The sequence below is a fragment of the Stomoxys calcitrans genome, chromosome 3 (assembly GCF_963082655.1).
Source record: "Stomoxys calcitrans chromosome 3, idStoCalc2.1, whole genome shotgun sequence".
In the NCBI taxonomy this organism is placed as follows: Eukaryota; Metazoa; Arthropoda; class Insecta; order Diptera; family Muscidae; genus Stomoxys; species Stomoxys calcitrans.
Genome location: NC_081554.1, coordinates 102,226,967 through 102,253,076, shown reverse-complemented (window position 1 = coordinate 102,253,076; position 26,110 = coordinate 102,226,967). Strand labels below are relative to the sequence as shown.

Genomic DNA, 26,110 nt, shown 5'->3' with positions numbered 1-26,110 from the left:
AGTGATACTTTTGAACAGTCAGCTATATCTCCATGTTTTTCTAGCAAAACATAAACATTTTAAAGTCGTCAGAAATTTATTATTTTACGATATGAAAATTTTTGATTTCTACTGTAGAAAAATTTGCAACAAATAGGTTTAAAGTTTAAAGGTCTTTTTTTTCAAAAAAAAAAAATCGTGCAAAATTTTACGAAATCATGTAAAATTGAAAAATCAAAAAAGTGTTCGTGAACCTACTACAACCAGGTGAGATGGCCTAAGACCATATTTTTTCCGGAATATGAATGGTTTTCCTTTTGAATGGCACATAATACTTTATTATTACTTAAAATTTCAATTTTGAATTAAACGACACTTTTGATGTCGAATACTCCACATTGGGGCGAGCCGCATAGCGACACCATTTGGTAGAGAACACCGCTGAACATTTTTCTGTTGTTCACGCCGGGATTTGAACCTTTGCGACATGGTGGCCTTTATTTTGCACAGATTCTTTTTATATTATAGGTCATTGGTGATCGGTTGATATAAGAATATATCTCAAAAACCCCAGATTTTTCTTCTTGAGCCCTTATAAGCCTTATTGTTTTTAATACTCAAACCAGATACTGCGATGATAGTTCTATAAATAGATATAGCCCCGAATTTGCTTCTTGAGCCTTCAGATAACTCATTTTTATCGGATTTGACCGATTTTTATTATATAGGTAACCTTACAGTGAGCGCCAGCATAAAATGTTCAAAAGCTGTTCTGTTACAGGTTTTTTTGTCGATCACTTGAAAATTACTTTTATCAAAAAAACAAAAACATTGTATCAGTGTGAAAACGAATTATTATAGTATTTCGTATAACTAGTAAATTTATAGATGATTTAATTTTTTTTTTAATTTTGAAGCTCACTGTATGTGTTCCCCACCACAACAAATCACGCATGAATTATTTTTATGATTTTTATGTCTGCCAGCCTAAACAGAATATACGATCAGATTTATTTTAAATTCTAATCAAAATTCGAAAACATTTTCTACCCAAATATTTACCTTTGGGGACGAATGGGGCATATATGTCCCATAATTTTTTTTTTCCAATAGGACTATTTTTAGAACGAATATGCAAAAAAATCGAAACATTATAGAGCGGTTGATTCTTCGTCCTCAAAGGGTTACAAAATAATAAAAAAAAAATCATGTGAAAATGAACATTTACTCTCAAACATATTCTTGTGAGTCAAGTAGCAGCATTGACTGCGAAATGACCAGTAAGTCCCGGCAGCGTGCATCATCTATAATTAGCCTCTTGTCCTCAATTTCCCGCTTGTTCTAGTACCCTGATTTAATTTATAATCCTCTGTACTCAAGCAAAGTTTCTTCCACTATCTATTCTGTTCCGATTTACCTGTGGTGTTTTCGTTATAATACGTTTACCACGTTAATTTTTCCACTGTCTTGTGCGTTGCTGTGCATACAATTCACCTGTTCCGGTTTCCTAATATAAATATAATAAATGTGTTTATGTTTCATTACTTCCCAGTTATATACATATACATTAGGGCGGGTTGAAAAGTATGGATGAAAAAATTAAAAATCGTATAGCAGAAACGTAATCTGCATAAAATTCAAAAAAAAATCTACGAAAACCATGGATCTACAATCAAACCCTACTTCGCGCCTCTCGACTTGGGAAGAGCTATTTTTCCCATCATTTAGGCGCGGATTGCCTTCTGGAAGATCATGTTACACGGATGGATCAAAGCTAGAGGAAAGAGTGGGTCTGGAGGTCAACATTGAGAACCCAAGGACTGAGATCTGTTTTAGACTGCCTGACCATAATACGGTCCTGCAGACGGAGATCCGGGCGATCACGGAATGCGTGAAGAGGTAAATTTGCCATAAGGGCAATTACAACCGGGACGGTAAGGTCGCGGTTACTTTATAGTTTTTAGAGCTCACAACAAGCCGATTAATGGCTTAGGTATGGACTTACAGTGGCATGGGGCGGATTAATATCTGCACCCTCTTTTCAACCTAACCTAAGCTAACCTAGGCGCGGATTAGGAGTTTCTTTTAGACATATGTATGCTTCGGAAAATTTTCATAGAATTTATGTAGTTTTCGTTTTTTGCTATACGATTTGAAAATAATCAACCCACCCTGATATAAATATATTTATAATTTCCCATTTTCTAATATTTATTTTTTTATATATATGGTAGCAACCATTGCTTGAATTATTTTTGTGCTCTCCAAATTGCAAAGTTGGCTTATATGACAGTACCTGCTGCATGCAATGCCGAGAGTTTACGTTCTCTAAGATCTTAGCCAACCTTATTGAGCCAAATCATTGCCTCTTAAATATTCTATACGGTTTCTAGTCTCTTTAAAAACTTACCTTTGATGGTAAAATCTCGACCAGAACTACAAAAGTGACGGAAATTATGCCAACGTTTGCCAAAAATATTATGATACCCATAAGCAGAAGTGGTAACCAACGGCTGTATGCTGAGAGATCCGCACTGGTTTCTTCGGCAAAGAAAGCATAAATGCCGAATGCCGCTAGTCCAATACCCATACCAGATGATGATACAATTAGCAGTATCTTACGACCAAACCGGTCGACTAGAATAGTAGCAGTATATGTTCCGATTACCTGTATCACACCTACAATTATAGTGTTGATGTCGGGATCCAACTCTGTCTTTATTGCCGTAAATATACTCGACATGTAGTTGACAAGAGCAAACACCCCACAGAAGATATTTACCGAGATCAGAATAACACCCGAACTGAGCGCTACCAGCGACTTTTTGTTAACTGCATGAGAAAAGATCAAACAATGTATTCAGTTAACTGCGCTCACATATATCACACAAGTTATATCTCTTGTATTCAAGTCGCTTATTATGCGAAGTTTTTGAAGTATGGTGATCGACTTAAGTTTAGTGAGGTCGATCACATACTTCAAAAACTTCGGATAATGAGCGACTTCTGTATATTCATATTTATGTATACTTACAAATATCTCGCCAGGTGAAATTATCATTCTGATTTTGTTGTTGCATTATAGATTTTTTGAGCTCATCGAATTGGTTTTGAACTTCTAACTTATCTGAAGCACTTCCCTCATCGAGCACGTTTTTGTAAAATAAGAATGATTTTTGAGCTTTCGAGTAGCAACCCCTCCGTATAAGATATTGGGGAGTTTCCGGATAATACAAGGCGGCCAAAACATATACACAGGGCAGAGGTAAAACCACCATTGGTATGGCATCATAGGGAACGTAAGAAGATAGAATGAAGCCACAAAGTACGCCTACGTTCAGGGTAAGTGAAAAAAGCGACGTTAGCCGTCCACGTATGCTGCAAAGATTCCAAATAAGTGTTAACAAGTCTTCTCATGCAACAAAAAAATAACTCTACATAAATTAGGAAAAGCAGATTGAGATTGGGCTGAATAAAAACTCGAAAAAAATGATCGAAAATCTTTTCCTCTACTCTGCGCTTTGAATTACACATTAATACAAAAAACACTATACATTGCCCATACCTGCATTGAAAAGTGACCACCAATTCTGGGAAAAGTAAACTAAATATTAGTAAAGTTGATGCGTGTAACTATGCTATCGTCGTCATACAGCGCGTGGTTCATACGTCGCCTATATTCTGCATTACCGCAAACTGGTCCATATATTTTACGAAGAATCTTTCTCTCAAATACTCCAAGCACTGCCTCATCTGCTTTCACAAGTACCCATGCATCGGAACCATATAACAGCGCGGGTATTATCAGTGTCTTGTATAGTGTAATCTTCGTCTGTCGAGAGGTAGCCTTGTTTCTAAACTGCTTACTTAGTCCAAATTAGCATCTGTTTGTCAGTATTATTCTTCGCTTAATCTCAAAACTGGTGTCATTCGTTTCGGTTATGGCGGTGCCGAGGTAGTTACTGAATATCTCAAAGTTGTGGTTCCCAACTTTCTCCATTTTCTTTATCTGCTCGGTTGTGCATGGCTTTTTGGGAGATGAAACCACATTTCGTCTTATCTCCATTTACTGCCAGACCCATTTTCACTGACTCTCTTTCGATTTTTTCAAAGGCTGCAGTTACTACTTCCGGTGACCGACCTATGATATCGATGTCGTCGGCATAAGCGAGTAGCATGTGTTCTCTTGTGATTAGTGTGCCATATCTATTCACATCTGCATCTCGTATAATCTTCTCCAGCAGGATATTAAAGAGATCACACGATAGGCTGTCTCCTTGTCTGAAACCATGTTGGGTATTAAATGGTTCGGAGAGATTCTTTCCTATTCTTACTGAGGAACGTGTATCAGCAAGTGTCATCCTGCAGAGTCTTATTAATTTTGCAGGGATACCAAACTCAGACATGAAATACCTTTGAATGTAAAGCAGTATCGAATGCGGTTTTGTAGTCAACAAAGAGATGGTAGGTGTTGATTTGTCCTTCTCGGGTCTTTTCCAGGATTTGGCGCAGTGTGAATATCTTGTCCAGGTTGGATTTACCAGGTCTAAAGCCGCATTGATAGGGCTCAATTATCTCATTGACTTAGTTTTAATCTTTCATCTTTCACAGTACGCTCGAGAGTATTTTGTATGCAATGAGGAGGAGACTTATTCCTCTGAAGTTGGCACATTCCGTCTTGTCTCCTTTCTTGTGTACGGGTCTTAGTATGCTGAGGCTCCTATCCTCGGGTATGCGTTCTTCTAGCCAGATTGCGCAGATAAGCTGATGCATACGCCTTATCAGCTTGGCGCCTTCGGTCTTAAATAGTTCAACGAGTAACCCGGACAACATCGGACACTAGCAGTTGGGTAAAATGTTGTTTCCATATCCTCAGCATGTTATCTGTGTCAGTTACCAGATTTCCTTCTTTGTCTCTGCAGGACGATGTGCCTGCACCAAAGCCATCGGTTTAATGTGTAATTCTTTGGTAGAATTTCCAGACTTCATTCTGACTCCTGTACATCTGAATTCGCTCACACTCACGTCTTTCCATTTCCGCGCGTTGCTACTGATTGCAGGGTTGCTCTATATGCCGCATTCTTGGCTTCAGTAGCATCTCGACACTCTTGGTCGTACCATGGGTTTCTTGGCGGAGGCTTCCGGTGCCCAAGTACGGATTTCGCGGCATTTTCCATGGAGTGCGCAATAGTTTGCCACTGCGCCATTATATCATCGGCACAAGGAGTGCTTTCATCAAGCAATTGGGTCAGTCGAGTGGAGTATGCCGCTGCCATTTGTTGTATTTGCAGCTTTTCAATGTCCAGCTTCCGTGCAGTGTCAGATCGTTCTTTCCTCGCCGTGTTCAAACGGGTGCGAACCTTTGCTACAACAAGCTAATAATCCGAATCTATATTCGCTCCACGGATCGATCATACATCTAACACGCTGGAAGAATGCCTTCCATCTACCACAACGTGATCAATTTGGTTTCTCGTGTTTTGATCGGGTGACAGCCATGTGGCTTTGTGGATATTTTTATGTTGAAGTCTGGTGCTACTAACTACCATGTTTTTTGCCGCGACGAAATCAATCAGCCTTAACATATTACTAGACGTTATCTCGTGGAGGCTAAACTTTTCGACAGTTGGACCAAAAATGTCTTCCTTCTCAATCTTCGCATTAAAATCTCCCAGAACGACTTTAATATCATGGGCGGGGCAGCGGTCATATTCTTTCTCTAGGCGCTCGTAGAAAATATCCTTGGTCTGCTCGTCTTTGTCTTCCGTCGGGGCATGGGCACAAATAAGGCTGATGTTGAAGAATTTGGCTTTTATGCAGATTGTGGCTAGCCTCTCATCCACCGGAGTAAAGCTGGAGACAAGGTGTTTTAGTCTCCGACTAAACACAAATCCACAGCCAAACTCATGCCGTCGTCACTGTTTGGTAGTGTAGTGACGCCATTCCCAGTCCATTTCACTTCTTGTAAGGCGGTAATATCTGCCTTGTACTTCTCTAATACATCCGCCAGAGCGTTTACTGCACCTTCTCTATAAAGAGTGAGGACATTTCAGATTCAGATCCGCAAATCATGGTCCTTTTTTCGTTTGCGTGGGTCATCAACGTTGGGGGTCCGTTTTTACTATTCCTTTGTTTCTCATAGTAGTTTTCAGTTTTCCGGGGGCGGGTTACTGGCCTAGCGCCCCAACCGCATGGGTTTTGTGAGATTGCACATGTATCCCTCGTTGTGGCGAGCCGCTTGCTCCAAGAGCCGACGCTCGCCTCTAGTCGCCCCTAACCTGGGAACAGACGCTGATGTTTTCCATTTGTTATTTGAAGGCGCCAATAACTCGTCTTGTCAGCTCGAGTATCATTGGCGCTCAGTATTTAATTAGAGCCAGTGCCAACTGACTCCTCACTGAGACTCTCATCTCGAAAATCGCTGACTGCTCGCGGCTGCATTTGCAGCTACTCTGCGTAGCTTTCAGCTAAGCCTCCCTTGATAACGGTGGACACCACACAAGTCCGAGCTGAAAGTTCCAGCCTGTGTGGTGCTCATAGTTATCCCGTGTCGGCCGGGTTGTCGAAGATGTCCACTAATTGATCATGTCCTAGCGGCAATCGTAATTGTTAAAAAGAGTGGTTTTTTAAGAGCTATACGAAAGTTTATTAAAAAAAACACATAAAATTCAGAAAAATGCATGAAATCTTTATTTGAATCGATAGTACGGTCCATATAATTTAAGGTTTGAAGATTATTTCAACCAAATGTTGACTATGACTGCGCCTCAAATGGTCCATCCGCTTAGTCCAATTTTGGCATACTCTTTCCAACATTTCGGCCAGTATCTCCCGAATAACTGCTTCAATGTCGTCTTCCAATGCGTCAATTGAAGTGGGCTTGTCTGTATAGACATGAGCTTCAACATAGCCCCACAAAAAAATAGTCTAAAGGCGTTATATCGCACGATCTAGGCGTTCAATTGACCGGTCCCGAACGTGAAATAAAATGTTCATTGAACTCGCCACATGTCATGCAAGTCAAGCTCTTGCATTTTGGATATCATCTCACGGTAGCGCTCACCATTCACAGTTATATTACAATTCGCATCATCTTTGAAGAGGTAAGGTCCAATGATGCAACCAGCACATAAACCGCACCAAACTGTGAATTTTTCTGGATGGATTGGTAGCTCTTGCAATGCTTCTGGCTGATCTTCACTCCAAAAAAAAAAAAATCTTTTCATGGTAAAGAGATATTCTTGGAAGAAGATCAAAAATTCGAAAAGTTAATTTTTAACATTTTTCCAAGAAAAAAAATCACTGTGCCCAATCCACGGTCAAAGCCTCCAGAACTTACACATTTCTACGAGAATCAACGCCCCTAAATACCATGAGTTTCGAATCAATTGCCTTAAATGCTGTATTGTGAATTATGAAATTCCAAGAGAAAAACGTAATGGTTTCATTTGATATAATTATTTAAAAATGTAAATTAATCAGGATGATCATTTCTGGGTTTTCATATTGTCTTTCCGTGTTCTAAATGTTTTTCATTTCATTGCTGATGTAATTCAAGTAATTTATAATTAAATATTACTAATGATTCTTTGAAAATTGTATTTATTATTTACTAAAATTTTCCAGACTAAAAATTGAAATATTTTATCAAAAGACAATTTTTAAAAAATATTTTTTCTAGACATAAAGTTTCAATCAAAATAATAAATCTAGAATTGTATATGTTTTAGAAAAATTTTTGTTTAATGTTTGTCTTTCGGAACAATTTTTTTTATTAAATTATTCTATTTTACTTGTATTAAGAAGCAGAGGTAGTTCTTTTGTTAGCTGATTAACAAAAGTAATCAGTAACCGTTGAACAGAACGGACATGTTTTCATCTCGCTCCTCAAAGACAAATATCCGTATCTCGGAATAGGTACTATCTATTACGCAAAAATTAAAGGCTTTCAGGTGTGGATGGCTTGGCACTTGTAGTCGAGAGTAATGCTTCAAGCGCACAACCAGTCATCAGACTTACAAAAGAAGAAGAGCCGTATAAACCAGAGGGATGCGCAGCTTGTTCCCACCCTTTAAGTAAAGATGGTGTTTCCGATTCAGATTCAGACAGCGACAGTGTCAATGAAACAGTCATCGCAGCCGAATAGATAGATGAGGACAGGGGGATGACGGCAGTAGTGAGCGAAGGCTTAACTAAGTTCACAAGAAGACCGAGAAAGCAATGCGGGGCACGAAGGGTAAGAAGCCGCCCTCTTACCCCAGACTGGCAAGGAAGCACAATAGAGATGAGATGACTTATGCAGTCATAAGGAGGGCAACCGGTAGGATTTAAGCAGATCATCGGTCCCATACAAACTATGAGCTGCAAGTATGGAGGCGACATCCGTCCACACTCCCTGGGTCGCAAAGCCCGACCTGGTGAAAAAGATGGTCTCAGCTAACAAAGGCGACGTTCTTCATCAAGGTTGGGGCAGCAAATTTGCGACGGAACGCATGATGGAAGTCAAAAACAAGCAAATGAGCAGGGGAAATGGGAGGTCTTCCACAGAGAAGGATGACATAACTTTTCTTGTGGTAGGCATTGGTCAAGTCTCCGTGACAAGTTTGACTAAGACTGTGGTTAGGTTAGGTTTAAGTGCCAGTCTGCCATCAGACTCACTTAGACGTTTTCGTCCATTGTGATACCACAGGTAGAAAAGAAGGAAGATGCCTCCTAGTTTCTACCGTTGAACCATCCATATCGTTTTAAAAAGCCCACTGTTCACATCCGCTTTTTCAGACAAGTTCTCAAAAGAAATGATAACCTAAAGTGGAACTTCTTCTGACTGCTAGTGCGGGACACACACAGAAGGTGTCCTTACAGCTTCTGCAAAGTCGTTTCTGGCAACCTTCAGCCCGTCATCATTTTTGTTTTCCGATTAGACAGTGGCCTGTCATGACGGACACAATTACTGAGACGTCTGTTCTAGTCAATAACAGCAAAGCGGTAGACTTCTTCAAGTCTAGATTAGGCCACATAGTTTTGGAATGCTCACAGCCCCCTCTATGTGACCATTTATCATTCGTTGTCCTTAGGGTTTGGCCCTGAAAACTAAGCTTACATGTCGCTACAGGCATACCCAAAGATTCCAATTTCCTTGAAATGTATAGCGTAGTTCCTAGTCTCGCAAGCTCGTCCGATTTACAATTCTCTCTGGGATATCTCTGTGACCCGGCACCCAGAACAGGTGAATTTTTAACTGTTCAGCCTTCTCGTTGAAAGGTCTGCGACAGTCGAGGGCGATTTTTGTGTTCAGAAATACGCTCTCCTGGGAATTGATGGCTGTCTGAGAAGATATTTATGCCAATCGTCGTTATGACGTTATATCTTGCCATTCTATCACTTCCTTAATTGCAAGGATCTCTGCTTAATACACACTGCAGTGGTCGGTTAACCTTTTCGATATCACCAGTTCCAGATCTTTAGAGTACACCCCAAAGCCCACCTGGTCGTCTAGTTTGATAGCTAGTTAAATATCGTAGCTGCAATCGGTTCTATCATAAATTGTGGCACAGTACTATTAACCAAAAAGCGGCTCTATGTAATTTGTCATATAAATTTAAATTATATACTTTTTCAGAGTTCCCAGTTTTCCCAGAGAGACGTCGGAGCTGTATCGGCGGGTGATGAAGGCAAAATAGATAGGAAATGAGGTACTAATTGGGTGAGAAGCGAACTCTGACCACATTTCGTGGGGTAGTACCAACATTAATAAACGGTGCCAAGCCCTGACAGAATTTATTATTGGTAACACTGCTACCTTTATTAGGGATGAGGTTTTAGATGTGACAAAATGTTCGGAAAATCTAATCGATTAGGTTCAGGATTGGGGGAAGAGGAAGATTACTGGGATGTGTACTCCGTGTTCACTGGAAGCTTTGCAACGAACAGGTCGATAGCGTTAATGACCAAGGTGACCAAGGTGGCCGCCAAGGTGAAAAAGTTACTCTCCAAACTAAAACGTTAGTAGACGATATGGGATTGAGAGCAGAGACAACGGAGGACATGTTGCGGCTTTTGATGATTCACAGGATTCATGGAGACACCAGAATCTTAGAATCACCCGGTCTGAGTGGCGTAGCTATGTGGGGAGGGGTTTAAACCACTGTTAACTATTAATTGTGTTTCACGGTAGAATTTCAAATCTTTAGGATTTTTAAAATAAACAGTTAAGTCAAACTTAATAACGCCTAACATACAGTCAATATTGGGAAGACTAGGATAAGCAGTGCAGGGGCGAGAGACCCAACACAGCCTACCGAACGGGGACTTGACAACGGAACCAGCAACGACTTTCTCGAGATTAGGAAAACTAGGATGGATAAAGATCCTAACGCTGAAACATCAGGCAGTGCAGTCACAGAGAATTCAATGCCGCCTAACGCACAGGGAGCCGACGATGAGACCTCAACCTACTCCCAATAAGCCCTTTCACTCAAGATTTGGAAGACTGGTACAGGCAATGATCCTAATATTGGAACATCAGGCAGTGCAAAGACGGTAGACTCAACAGCCTAACGAACGGGGACCCGATGGTGGAACCATGATATGGAACTAGGATATGCAAAGATCCTAAAATTAAACATCAGGCAGTGCAGTGACGAGAAACTCAGTGCAGCCTATGGAACAGGGAGCAGACGACCACTCACGACCCACTCCCAATAAGCCCTCTAATGGAGAAAATCAGCAAGGGCACGATTCATATTGCCATAATTCAGGATCCATAACCAATCCGGAACAAAGTTTCTGGACTAAACAATATCAACTACCAATTATTCTATGCTAACACTGGTATTCGGCAGAGGAACTGCGTTATTTTTCATAAAAATTTATATTATGTAGAATTCTTGAATACTAACGACCTAATAACACTTAATATTGGTTACACCGCCACCTTTGTTTAGAGGATTAGGGAAGAAGTTTTAGGTGTGATAATATGTTCGGAAAATTCAATCAATGAGGTTCAGGGTTGGAGGGTCCCCATGGAACACTCTTTTTCTGACCATCGCTCCACTAGGTTTAGAATAGCACGGCCATCGCGTATTGTGGACACCATGATAAAGAGTCGGCCATCCTACGTCAAGGGAAGGTCAATAGAGTCTGTCCTGGCATATGACTGGGCCTGGGTCTAGAGCCTCAATTTTAACCCAGAGAAGACTAAAATATGCCTGTTCACGAGGAAAACGGAGGTGGGCCAATTTAACGCACCACATTTTCTCAATAAAACTCCGCTTAGGCGGCACTATAGGTACTCCTGATGGCAGGGGGATTTGACGTGGTTCTTATCCAGGATCCATGGGTGTGTGGAGGAATGGTTCGTGGACTAAGAATTACGGGATTTAAACTACTCAAGGGAACGGGGAATGGAAGAGACAGAGCCTGTATTCTTGCAAAGAGTAGCCTAAATGTTTTTCTTCTTCCGTCGCTAAGCACAGAAGATTTCGTGTAGCAAGCCTTGAAATAAACAAGTCTCATTACTGGCTGCCTTCCCTATATATGGCACACGATTCAGAGATGCCGTCTTCAAACCTTAAGTCGCTGCTTGAAGCCGCTTCTGTAGGGTAGAAAAGCCTCATTGTAGGAAGTGATGCTCATGCACATCACCAGATATGGGGAAGTTCGGATGTCAACGAAAGGAGTGAGCTGCTTACCGAATTTATAATAAGTTGCAATCGGGCGATTTGTAATAAAGGGGATAAACCAACTTTAAATACCAGGAACAGACTAGATATTGCCTTTGTATCGGAAGATATAAGAGCAAGAATATGCAACTGGGAAGTGTTGGATGACCACAGCTTTTCTGATCATCGTTATATTAGTTTTAGCCTTGGAAAAAAGTAGGTCCTAGGATTAGAAAATGCTGCACGTCTTCCCTTCTAGACTAGAAAAGGAAGTGGCAACTGCGCACCATATAGACATAATGGTCAAGCAGATCACGAAGGCTCTTAATGACTCGCTTGCGTCCTAGTGCGAAGCCAAGGGGCAAATAGCGACCGCCATGGTGGACCCCGGACCTGGTTGGTCTAAGGAAGGACTGCAGAAAACTCTTCAACAGGGCAAAATCAACAAGGGCACCACACGATTGGGACATCTTTAATTTCACCGACTGTTGAACATATAACGGAATCCAAAAGATGGCTTGTTTGTGCATCACAGCCGACACCATCTGATGCACTGTATTTAATGCTACATCTTATGCCTCTGGACATTGTGGCTAGACAAATTGCAGCGACCACTGCCGGGAGGTTAAGGGAGCTTTCTCATTGGTCATGTGGCGGCTACGGAAACTGTGTCATCCTTGATACAATATCCGATGTTCCAGGCAGTGTGGATTACACCCTACCTGAGCCGCTTTTTGATAAAAAGTACAGTTCCTGATAGAACCGATTGGAACTACGATATCCCTTGTAATATAAGTTACATAGACTTCTATACGGATGGTTCCAAACTAAACGACCATGTGGGCTTTGGGGTGTACTTTAGAGATGTAGAACTGGTCATATCGAAAAGGTTACCCGACCACTACAGTGTGTATCAAGCAGAGATCCTTGCAATTAAGGAAGTGGTGGAATGGCTAAAATATAATGTCATAACAACGATTGGTTAAATATCTTCTCAGACACCCAGGCAGTCATTAAATCCCTGGAGAACCTATTTCTAAACACAAAAGCCGCCCTCGACTGTCGCAGATCTCTCAACGATAGGGCTGAACGGTTCAAAATTCACTTGTTCTGGGTGCCGGGCCCCAGAGATATCCCAGGGAATTGTAAAGCGGACGAGCTTGCGAGACTGGGAACAACATTCCAGGGAAATTGGAATATATGGGTATGCCTCTAGCGACATGAAAGCTAAGTCTCCAGAAGCAGGCCCTAAGGACATTGAATGATAGATGGCCACAAAGACGGGGCTGTGAGAATTCCAAAACTATGTGGCCTCATCTAGACTTCAAGAGGTCTACTGCTTTGCTGTTACTAGCAAGCACAGACGTCCCAGTCATTGTGTTCGTCATGAAAGGTCACTGTCTAATCAGAACACATGCTGGCAGACTGAAAGTTTCCAGTAACGACTTTTGCAGAAGCTGTGGGGACATCGAAGAAGAAGAGACTATAGAACACCTTCTGTGTGTGTGTGTGTTCCGCACTGGCAGTCAGAAGGAGTTCCACTTCTTGGAGAACCTGTCTGATTTAGCGAATGTAAACATTCGCAAGTTATTGGGCTTTTTTAAGCTGTCTGGATGGTTTAACGGAGGAAACGTTGATTTTATAAATTTAAACGGTTTTATCTAAATCTGAACCGATTTTCGCTATACGAAAGCACAGACAGACATGGCTAATAAGAATCAAGAATTTTTCGGACTCGATTGGGTCTTTGTATATCTCCATTACCCATGTATATCTCCATTACTCTTAGTGCTGAATATGGTCCAAATCGGTCTCCTGATTTTCGTACAGTAAAATTGCCGTAAGGGCAATGACAAACAGGACGGTAAGGTCATGAACAGTCTTGGAACTACAATCAGCATCGTTTGGTTGCCGGGCCATAACGGAGTAAGAGGGAATGAAAGGGCAGATGATCTGACAGTGAAGGCCAAAGAACTGCCGTCGATAGACTTTGTTAACCCGAAGCCTTCGGGTCGACGCAGTCCGATTTAATGGCGAAACAGTCGATAGGACGGCGAAAATCCAATGCGGTGATCCGGATTGTGAGAGGACAAGGCTATTACTGAAAGTAGGTAAGGAGCAAGTCAGTATAGCTTTTGGTGTCATATCGGGACACATAGGACTACGAGCTCACTTTTGCAAAATCGATGCGACAAGTGATACCATGTGAGGAAGATGATGAGACGTTGGAGCATTTCCTATAACTTTGCACGGCTTTCGCGACTAACGGACACCGTACTTAAGCGGGGACACGATACTAGACATGAACCAACTTAGGGGAGTGTAATGGAAAACAATTAAGGTTTTCGTAAGTAGCACGGAATTCCTAAATTAAAATTTTCTTTTTCGAGGTTACTTTTTTTGTTTTAGAGCGCCGATTACTGGCTTATGTAGGTGTATGTTTATAGTGGCATGGGGCAGATTAATATCTGCACCCTCTTTTCAACCTAACTTAACCTAAACTATTTACATCCTGCCTGAATATGGTGCAGGTCGGATTTGAATATAGTTGCCATATATATCGATCTATCTATTTATGGACTTGAAACCAAATAAGACCCATTTTCACCCAATTGTGCTAAAATGTGTTTTATCACTTGCAAAAAAAAAAATCGCAATTCTTAAAAATTAAATTATTGCTCTTTCGTTGGTACTTAATTTTTTTTTAATTTTACCTAATATAGTCAAAAACAATTGAAAAAAACACATTTATGACCAGATCACATTCGTTAATGATCATTGACATTTAAACCATGTTTACACTTGGAGCAAATTCACATTTCCGACGAGATTTCGGAAATCTCGTGTTTTTTGCAATGAGGTTTTCCATACATTTTTAGGGTGAACAAATCTTCCTATTTATGGAGATTTGCAATGAATCTTCTTTGAAATTCAAGTTCAACACTACGTTTGTATTGAAACCGTAAGTATGGACAGCACTTTTCTCAACACAATTTCTTTCTTTCACAACAAAAATGCTGTCAAAACACCCCTGTTGACAAATACAAATTACTCGTAGTGTAAACGGGGTTTTTAGATTATCTCAAATCAAGTGGATTTGGGGTCTAGAGTTAACGTGGTTTTGCAAAATTTGTTCGGGGTGTGAAAGGTCCACATGTCCGATTATTAAATCGGACATGCACTTGAAATATATTTTCTTGAAATTTTCGCAAAATACAATAGTTACAATAAAAAAATAAAACAAAAATTGCAAGGCGTATATCTAGCACACTATAAGAAATAGCACCATACATGAGGCATTCTTTTGAAGGATTTTGCAGAAACTATTAGAAATTTGAAAATCAGACCACAAATGTGGTTAATTTTGATGGAGTCATTTTTCTTAAGTTTTTAGTTGTGCTGTAGCACCACCCAGGGAAAATGTTTGGCTACGGACATGTTGGAATAATTCCGGCGTTACTACAGAAGAAGCAGATGAGGCAGTGCTTGGAGTATTTGAGAGAAAGTTTCTTCGTAAAATATATGGACCAGTTTGCGTTAATGGAGAATATAGGCGTCGTATGAACCACGAGCTGTATGACGACGATAGCATAGTTACACGTGTGCTGGCTAGGTCATGTTGTCAGAATGGATGAAGAAGCTCCAGCAAAGAAGTTTTTTGAAGGCAAACACGGTGGTACACGCAAACCGGGACCAAAAGCCCGATGGGAAGATAAAGTGGTGGGAGATTTCAGAATAAGATAATATAAGATAAGACGCTTGGAACGCTATTCTACGTTCGGCTAGTGGAACAAATATTCTGTCATAGCCAATTAAAGTAGGTAAAGTACTTCAGAAAGAGGGCGACTATTTTCAAAGCTTGCCTAGAACTTGCATATACCCCGAAATCTGGCGGGAGGCAAGTATGGTATTTATACCCAAGCCCGACAAGGCAAGTTATGCGAAACCAAACCCATTGAACTTATTTTCGATACCATTATAAAGAGTAGGACATCCTGCGAACTGCTCAAACACCAACAGCATGCCTATGTCGGGTGAAGGTCGTTGGAGACTGCCCTGTACGAGGTTGTGCATAAAATTGGCGTTGACATCGAGGGGGCCTTTTAACAGTGTGAGGACCAACACCATAATCGTAGAAAGGCCTCTAGGGGTGGGCTTAGCAACCCCAGAGAAGATTTAGATTTAGATTTAGTTTTGTGCAACTTAAAAGAAGCACAAGTTTCATCTTGAAATATTGTTAAAATGTGCTTGGGTTGAATGATTCTTTAACTAAACTAACACATTAATTTACATAAAATATTAACACTGATGCCTAATTTGTTTTCAATACCTCATTTGATATTTTTCACATATATTTTTATAGCATTTATACAATAATCCCATCGCATCGCATTGCAGAATATGCCATATATTTTTATACCCACCACCGAAGAATGGGGGTATATTCATTTTGTCATTCCGTTTGCAACACATCGAACTATCCATTTCCGATCCTATAAAGTATATATATTCTTGATCAGCGTAAAAATCTAAGACGATCTAGACATGTCCGTCCGTCTGTCTGTTGAAATCACGCTACAGTCTTTAAAAACAGTCTTTTGTCCTTAAGCAGGTTAAGTTCGAAGATGGGCTATATCGGACTATATCTTGATATAGCCCCCATATAGACCGATCCGCCGATTTAGGGTCTTAGGCCCATAAAAGAGGCATTTATTGTCCGAATTCGCTTAAATTTGGGACAGTGCTTTAAGTTAGGCTCTTCGACATTTTTATGCAACTTGGCCCAAATCGGTCCAGATTTGGATTAAGCTGCCATGTAGACCGATATCTCGATTTAAAGTCTTGGCCCCATTAAATTCGCATTTATAATCTGATTTCAGTGAAATTTGACACAGTGACTTATGTTAGGCTTTTCGACATCCGTGTCGTATATGGTTCAGATCGGTTTATTTTTAGATATATCTACTGTACTTATTAGTATATGGTCCAAATCGGAACATATTTTATGAATTTTTCACCGAATTTTGATGAAAGGCTGTTTACATATATACCCGAGGTGGTGGGTATCCAAAGTTCGGCCCGGCCGAACTTAATGCCTTTTTACTTGTTAAAGATCCTTTGCCAATATTTCCGTTAAGTTTCACCAATTATCACTATTAAATTAGTTCAGATTAACACTGTGTTTGTTTTGTGTAATCGTTTACTACTAGTCAGCTTTTTATTCAAGATAATTAATAATATGGAGCGAAAAAAGGATAAAGTACCTATTACGGGTTTTATTGCAAAATATTTTGTTTGGACTTAACATGGGCAAATGGAGATCAGATTAAAAAATAATATGTTAATAGAAAGAAAATTTAATGATCTTTAAAACTTTGTGCTCACTTTCAACATATTTTATAAAATAATTCAAACAATCTATGTTAGTTTAAAGAAATGTTTAGCAGTTTTTTGCAGATAAGAATTTGTGTTCTTAAAAAATGAAAAAGTTGCACCTCTTCCATTTTCATAATATTTTAATAGATTTAATATTTAAATGGCTAATACGGCCGTCAGCATATTGCCACGTAAATAAAACTTTTTATTTTTCAATGAATAATATACATTTTTATAACAGTGGTAACATTTATTTATCGGGAAAAATAAAGGGAAACAGTAGTTTAAAAACACAAATTAAGTTAGTTTTGAAATATTTGGAAAAAAATTGAACACATTGACCTAATATGCCAATTATTATTCTGCTGCAACTCCAAAAAAATTATTTCAGTTTTGATCGCGGAAGTGAATAGACGTATATAAATAAATAGTTCAAAAAATGTATAATGATTTTCAGTCATCAGTTCATTGACGGTAAGCATTAAAACTTACAATACGAAGTATTCGCAGCAATTTTATTTAACTGCATTTTGTTTTAAAAATAGAAGTGGGAAGTGATATTTAATGCACTGATAGAACGCTTCCCCAAAAGATTTTCTACAAGTAATAAAAGTCGAACTTTGAAAATCTAAATCAAACTGATACTGTGAGAAGCAGTGAATCTATAGTAGTTCTTAATATTGCGGCAACGGTAATCCTTTACGGCGTATCTACAAATTGCAGCATTTGATCCAATGAGAATTGTATGGCAAAATACATATTAAGCATTGTATATTTAAATGCCTATATAGAAATAAATTGATAGCAGAAAATAAGTAATTTTATGTTTTTTTTAATATATATTTGTTAAGATTTATTTAGAGAAAAAATTTCATTCCAACAATTAGTTTCAAGTGAGTTAAAATTTCCTCATGCCATTGTTTGTCATATGCTACAAATCACAAATTATTTCTTGTCATATAGTTTTGAAATTGACCCAAGTAGAAACCAGATTTTGGTTAATATTTGTATATTTTAATTTCATCATAGTAAAAATTTTTATTCGAAAAAAATAATTTGGTCAAGTTATCGTTAAACTAACCAGAAGTTCATACGATTTCTCTTAATAACAACATAAACAACAAGTAAAAGCGTGCTAAGTTCGACCGGGCCGAATCTTATATACCCTCCACCATGGATCGCATTTGTCAAGTACTTTTCCCGGTATCTCTTCTTAGGCAAAAAAAGGATTAAAGAAAATATATGCTCTGCTATTAGGGCGATATCACGATATGGTTCGTCACGGACCACAATTTAATTATATGTTGGAGACCTGTGTAAAATGTCAGCCAATTCGCATAAGAATTGAGTCCTTTGGGGGCTCAAGAAGTAAAATAAAGAGATCGATTTATATGGGAGCTGTATCAGGCTATAGACCGATTCAGACCATAATAAACACGTATGTTGATGGTCATGAGAGGATCCGTCGTACAAAATTTCAGGCAAATCGGATTATAATAGCGACCTCTAGAGGCTCAAGAAGTCAAGATCGCAGATCGGTTAGTATGGCAGCTATATCAGGTTATGGACCGATTTGAACCATACTTGGCACAGTTGTTGGAAGTAATAACGAAATACGTCGTGCAAAATTCCATTCCAATCGGATGAGAATTACGCCCTCTAGAGGCTCAAGAAGTCAAGACCCAAGATCGGTTTATTTGGCAGCTATATCAGGTTATGAACCGATTTGAACCATACTTGGCACAGATGTTGGAAGTCATAGCGAAACACGTCGTGCAAAATTTCATTCCAATCGGATAAGAATTGCGCCCTCTTGAAGCTCAAGAAGTCAAGACCCAAGATCGGTTTATATGACAGCTATATTAGGTTATAAACCGATTTGAACCACACTTGGCTCATTTGTTGGATATCATATCAAAATACGTCGTGCAAAATTTCATTTCAATCGGATAAGAATTGCGCACTCTAGATCCTCAAGAAGTCAAGACCCAAGATCGGTTTATATGGCAGCTATATCAGGTTATGAACCGATTTGAACCATACTTGGCACAGTTGTTGGATACCATAACAAAACACGTCGTGCAAAATTTCATCCCAATCGGATAGGAATTGCGCACTCTAGAGGCTCAAGAAGTCAAGTCCCCAGATCCGTTTATATGGCAGCTATATCAAAACATGGACCGATATGGCCCATTTACAATACCAACTGACCTACACTAATAAGAAGAATTTGTGCAAAATTTCAAGCGGCTAGCTTTACTCCTTCGGAAGTTAGCCAGACAGACAGACGGACGGACGGACGGACATGGCTAGATCGAGTGGCAGACAAGCCAATTTGCACTTGCCAACACTGGTGTTATTTTATGTAAAATATATATACTTGTTTGTTTATATCGTCCCTGTTATGTGCATTGTTGTTGTAGTCTTTGGGTTAATGTTTTGAAATCTATTGTTTTTGTAATTTTGTTACACTTTTGTTTTTTTTTTTTTCTTTAAACTTTTGCTTTCTTTTTGAAAAGCCAAATATGTCCATTTAAAATATTTCTTTTCTTTTCAAAAACTAATGATTAGCACAAAAACGAATTAACGAAAAGGGGATAGGCTTAAATCGAACGACACATACGCATAATTTGCATGAGATTTAAGCATACAAAGCAGAAACTAGCTTTTGAAAGATAACAATTTTCTTTTTTTCACGTCTTTTAGGTTTCTTCTGTTTTTCAGTAGTGACAATTTAGGGGTCACAAAAAGTATTTGTACACATTAAATCGCACTATGAAGTAGGGCACTTTTGGGTGTAATTATTGCCAGATAACCACAATTCATCGGGCTGCATAGCACATTGGGGCGACCAGGGCTCTACTGCAGTCCCCAAATACTCCCCTCCACTCGCTTAACCACAGACACAACGCAGGGAGTGACAACGATTTAAAACCTCGACGATAACTGATAGACTGATGTGCTTTGCGTAAAAGCGAAGTAATGGCACCCCCGATAGATCAGGGTATTCGTCCGTCACAGAAGAGCAATCAATTTGATCAAAGAGAAGATGAGATCTGAGGGAAACAGACAATCGCTCATTAGAATTGGGTATTGTTTTAAATGGTCTTTTCGTTTTTCAATTAGAGTTAAGAGAAAAGAAACAACAATGACTTTACCTTTGCTTGTATCTACTAGGGAGAAGTTAAAACTCCTGTTAATATATGCACCATAAGTGATTGGAAAGGCCGGAAATAATTAAAAGGTCAATGGGAGTTTGGCCTATGAATTCCTCCAAAATTCCACTTTAAAAAAATTATATGCGTAAGAATAATACGCTGACCTTTTACAAAAAAAAAATCAAAATTAGCGAAAAACACTAAAATTTTTCCATCTTCCGATAAACGGGTATAGAAGCAATCACTCATCATAACTTTTAAAATAAATGCGAGAAACTGATCGAGATTATCAATAAAAATTAATTTGATTGGAAACGATCAAAATAATTAAAATTTAAAATTTATTTTCACGAATTTTTGAGAGTTTGAAGAAACTTCTTCACTTGTTGAAAACTTGCCAGAAATGGGACAGATGGCCCCCTGAGCAGACCCTTTTCTACCCTCGCCAAGACATTAAATTTCCCAAGCTCTCACCAAAATTTACAAAAAAATGGCCCAACATACACTAATGCAAAACTCAATATGTCGCTGAGAAAAGGAGATAACATCATTACCTAAGGCACAAAGACTCAAAGGCAGAACATCGAAACAACACAGCTTAAATTCAATGTGCGAAATCACAGGTATAATTTAGGGAGCCTTTTGCCAAAATACAGTCACCAATACTACAATACAAAGAGTTTGAGTGATTGCCGGAAAAGGAAAACATGAACACAAACACAAGCGCCACTACACAATCATTGAAGGAACTGAAGAAATCAACATTAAGTGGATGTTGGCATAAAATATGACCGTCTGAGCAAGTTGAAGGTAACGAATCTGTAGAAAACGAATTGATTGAGAATTTAGAAGTTGCTCACTTAATCGCATGTGAAGATTTTAATGATATGGTGGCAGAATATTAAAAAGATATACTGCAGGAAACCGAGTTGGAAGAATCAGATTTAATTGAAATAATATCAGAAAGTTATATCAACCAAAATTCTGGAAGCAGCGACTCCGAAGACGATAGCCAAATGCTTGATCTTCAAAAGGATATAAGTACATACAAAAACTTGGATTTGTTTTTTTAAATGCCGATCCCTCCGTTGAAACGTGATTACAATTTAAAAGAGGATTGGAAAAGTGTATGCTACTATACAAGGTTTATAAAAAGCTGACAAACAAACAATCAAAAACAATAGATTTTTTTCAAAAAAAAAAAAACCCCTTGTTGAGCGAGGCCAACATGTATTCAAGTTTCACACAGGCAAAAAGTTCTACTGTGATTTTTTCACTTTTTCATACCCTCCACATTCTTGATCGTCATGACATTTAAATTCGATTTAGCCGTCTCCATCCGTCTGTCTCTCGAAAGCACGCACATGGTATTTTGGTATGACTTCGAATAACTGCGTCAAGTATAGTTCATAACCTGACAAAGCTGGCATAAACCGATCTCCTAATTTGATTTCTTGACCTTCTAGAAAGTGTGATGTTTTGCTTAGTTTTTAACAGTGAAATTAGCACTACTTGAAAATTTTCTTTTTAGTATTTTGGCTGTCACAACCTCATTTGTGGCTAAGATATGGCTAGACATATTGGGTTGCCCAAAAAGTAATTACGAATTTTTTAAAAGAAAGTAAATGCATTTTTAATAAAACTTAGAATGAACTTTAATCAAATATACTTTTTTTACACTTTTTTTCTAAAGCAAGCTAAAAGTAACAGCTGATAACTGACAGAAGAAAGAATGCAACTACAGAGTCACAAGCTGTGAAAAAAATTGTCAACGCCGACTAAATGAAAAATCCGCAATTACTTTTTGGGCAACCCAATATCTTAAATTGTTTGGAACATTTCAAGCTTTAATTGAAGGTAAAACAAAATAAAAATGTCACAGTAAAACTTATTTGTCAGTGTGAAACTAAAGGAATTTAAGAAAAAAATGGCTATATTGGTGTTGAGACGACGGCGTCAAATTAATGCTTAAAATTTGACCGAGTTATTTAGAAAATACTGGATTAACCAAGACAATGCAATGGTGGGTACATTATACATGTTTTTTACATCTGGTCTAGCTTTTTCTCCAGAGAAATAATGCAAATCGGCTCAGTAAATCAAGAGTATTACTGAGAAATTTGGAGAAGCGGAAAGGTAAACTTTGACACCCTGTATTAAAGCTCAGATCAACAGATAAGACGTTGTGACTTATTTCCAATTTTGGTTCCCACTCTTTCTGTCTTGCAATTAATAGAGCTGATTAATATCCAGTGCAAGTCAGATTTTCTAGATAAAATATCAGTGCAAAGTTGTACTGGAAAGTTATCGATAACATGCAATAACAGATAATAAGAAATACTTAATCGCGATTTGCACCATATAGCACTAAAATTGAACGCGGCAAGCATTGCATAACATGACAATGGCTTGTGTTACCCACAAATTACCGTTCATTCTATTCCGCTTGTGCAGCTCTGTTAAAATAAATACTAACCATGAATCCGAGATTTCGCCGATGAATATGGGCAGAACGATGTAAATTCCTCCTCCTGTTAAACCTGCGCAAACACGAGCCGCATATAAGTATTCCACAGACTTGGCAAAGTACACTAGTATCCACAGAAACTGCAAATTTCAGAAAAAAATTTACTTTAGTTTAATAGATTAGTCGTCGTAAATACACACTAAAAATATTGACTTAAATTTAACCAATTAAACATGGTAGTGATTTATAAAAGTATTTTAAACAAAGCGATTGATTGCTTTGATAGTTGTGTTTGTATGTTTTCTATATATTTTAAATAGCGCGAATCAAAATTGTTTTTTATTAACGTAGACGGTATGTATCTGTTTCTACAAAAAGAAAGATGGTATTGTGCACTCTTTCACACACATGTAATGTGAATAGAAGTGCAAATGGGCCAAAGATATATAGTTGAACCTCGATTATCCGGCTCGCTCGGGACCGAGCTTAATAGAGCTTTTTTTAATATCATTAATTATGTATTTATATTGTTTTAAATGTTTCAAAATATACTTTTGTATATGTTATATATAGTTATTTAAAGTACATATGAAATGTCGTATATTTTTTGTTTGCACTGCATCTATCTACTGCTTGAGCCAATGTGGGTATATCTGGGTCCTTTGAGTTTCCTTCGTCTGGCACTTCACTTAATCTTCGGTTTGCTTTGCTATACGTATTATGTCGGTATCAGATAGAATACCACAGTATTACAATGTCTGATTGCACAGCTGCGGCATAGTTCGCATTTTCGTCATCTTGGGAGGTTGTTCCAAACATTGCGTAACACTTGTGATGTTACCTTGTCCCAAGATATAGATGTCCACAAAATGTTTTTAATATTCATAGACTTGGCGAAATTATGTCTGATGTCTGCCGTCTGCAGCCAAAAGTTTTTGGACGATTAATTTTCAGTAATTCCATTTGAAGCTTCGAACTACCTCTTGATCCATAGGCTGAATTAAGCAAGTGCTGAACAATTGTCTGGAAGCAAAAGCACTTTGCAGTTTCTATCGAAGCCAATGTTTTGCAGATGTTCTCTCACTTCTGGCACAAATTTGTTGTTGAACCACCTGAGGAAAAGTTCTTGTGTAATCCAGGCCCTCTTTATTGATTTATAAATAACAGGAAGGTTGGGAACATTTTTTAATGCTCTTGAATTGACACTTTTTCCTATTGCCATCAGTTTGCATCTGTGTCCCAACTGCATTACCACAAAGCAAAGCTTTTATTCACTCCATGGATGCTTTGTACTCATCAATGGATATTTCTTTACCAGTGACCAGCGAAGTCTGAGGCAAACACTTCCAAATTGGCTTTGTTGTTAAAAATTTGTTCAGTCGACAGATTTTCACTTTCAATATATTCGCGTAAGTCTTCCACAAACAGAGTGGCTGATTTATAATCAGCGCATTCTTTTTTGCCTGGCGACATGAGCCTGCGAATTCCATGTCAATTTTAGAATTTTTCTAGCCAACCAGTTGAGTACTTGCATTTCGAATTTGTTTTGTTTTTCATGGAAATATTTCGCATTTTCAGTTATTAGTTCACTTCAAATTCACAATCAAATTTTATCTCAGGCAATAAAATTGTTTAATTTAAGTCAACTCACCTGAAATTGGGTTTCTCTTCAACCTTTCTTGACGAAACCATTCGTATGTTGCGAAATCAACTTTTGGATTTTCAGATTGTTTTAGTGTACGTCTTTTTTCCAAATCATCTATAGAGTCACTTCTAGAGGCAAATTTTAAAATTGTTTCCTTATTTTTTATTAAATCGCGTACAGTTTGTTTGCCAACACCGTATTTTTCTGATAACAAACCAGTTCTAATTTTTCCTGAATTGAAAGAACGTTATGTGCTCTTTTTTCTCCTTTGTTGTTGGAGCCATTTTCGAACAAGCACCTTTACCGGTCAATTTTCATTTAGCGACTATGAATGTGATTTAATATTCACCTTAAACTAAAAATAAAAGGGGAATCCCAGAACTTTACATCAAACAATCATGTGTGCGGGGCACGGTTAATAGAGGGAGCATTATTGATGCGCCGATAATGCTGGGTTTATATAAAAGCACGGTCAATAGAGGTCCAAATTTAAAAGCACAGCATTCCGGTTAACTGCGGTAACCGGTTAATAGAGGCCCGGATAAGCGAGGTTCAACTGTATTTCTTGCTCCTCTCCCACACAATCATATTTTCATTTTATGCATCCCTGATGCAATTCAAGAGAAGACAATTATTAGCGTGGTAAGACGAAAATAAATGTGGCAAAAAAAATCCATAACTTTAAAATAAAATAAATTAATAGTGTGAAATGAGTGCAAAACCGAAAAATCGAGAGTGTGAACATATAAATGGACGAATCATCCACTTTTTCAACCATGTTGGCATTTTTTCTGTTCTCAATGAGGCTTCTAACCAAAGTCATAAAAATATCAATAAGTGTAGGTGGATGGAATATTAGCAAAGGGATTGGACTGTACGTCGTTTACTTGGGTATTTACTTTACGCCTCATACATTTTTCATCGTAGTTGTCATCTCTGTAAAGTGTACAACAAAGAAATTATTTTCGTAATGATAAAAATTCGTTATGAATACCTAACTTTGCATTTTGTATATAATATCTCGAGTAATGATCTACATGAAGGAGGGAAGATGCCTAATTTATAAATGGATTGTTAATTATTCCAATACACGAATGCCCGCGATTATGACCCAAAACCGAAGTTCCAGGGGCTCCTGACACCCGGACTTGGAGGAAGCTCGATCATATCCACACTGGGAGCCTGTTCATGCTCATCCGCATCAGGAAAGATCGTTCCCATTAACACCCTAGCACACTCGTTATAAGAAATCAACACATTGTCCTCCATTCTTAGCCGCCCAGGTCACCCTGACTAGAACCCTGTTGCCTACCACGCCGGCACACGCGGTTTACCTTGCCCCACGGATCATCTCTGTGGTCCTGTACACATCTCCTAAAATGGTCTTCCTTACTCCTAATCAACAGTTGCTTGTACGTCCTCAAACTGCTAAGGTAGTCGTTTCGGCGTGAGACAAGATCCAATACAATAGGGAAACATGTATATAAATACATACCTTATTTAATTTCTTCTACGTATTTCATTTTCACGTATTATTTTCACGGGTGTATAATCCGTCATTTATAAATTCACATTCTCGATTGTTCCGGTTTGCACTCTTCCAATTCACACTCTAAATTAATTTTATTTAAAAATTATTGAGTTGTATGAATATAAAAAATATTTTTCTCTTTCAAGATTTTGTTTTTTTTGCCAAATTTATTTTCGTATAGCCATGCTAACAATTGTCTTCTCTTTAATTGCATCAGGAATGCACAACATGAAAAATGATTGTGTGGGAGGGGGGCAATAAATGTAGTATATTTGACCCAATTGCAGTTCTATT

The 26,110-nt window shown here is 38.4% G+C and overlaps 1 protein-coding gene and 1 long non-coding RNA gene across 3 annotated transcripts in view; one reads left to right on the top strand and one right to left on the bottom strand.

Annotated features, from left to right (window-relative positions):
- LOC106085860 (uncharacterized) overlaps nt 1-26,110 on the top strand; it is a 47,003-nt gene that overhangs the window by 2,972 nt on the left and 17,921 nt on the right. The window contains exon 3 of one of the 2 annotated variants that reach the window (XR_001221037.2): nt 19,722-20,063. The exons of the other annotated variant lie outside the window; for it this stretch is intronic. This is a non-coding gene — a long non-coding RNA (uncharacterized LOC106085860). Of the gene's footprint in view, nt 1-19,721; nt 20,064-26,110 lie in introns of those variants that run through there. 2 annotated transcript variants of the gene reach the window in all.
- Nucleotides 1-26,110, bottom strand: part of LOC106085856 (facilitated trehalose transporter Tret1) — a 44,974-nt gene that overhangs the window by 8,087 nt on the left and 10,777 nt on the right. The window contains exons 3-5 of the mRNA XM_013250305.2: nt 22,650-22,780; nt 3,014-3,357; nt 2,390-2,811 (exon numbers count right to left, since the gene is read on the bottom strand). Coding sequence (XP_013105759.2) covers nt 2,390-2,811; nt 3,014-3,357; nt 22,650-22,780 — 897 coding nt within the window. The remainder of the gene's footprint in view (nt 1-2,389; nt 2,812-3,013; nt 3,358-22,649; nt 22,781-26,110) is intronic.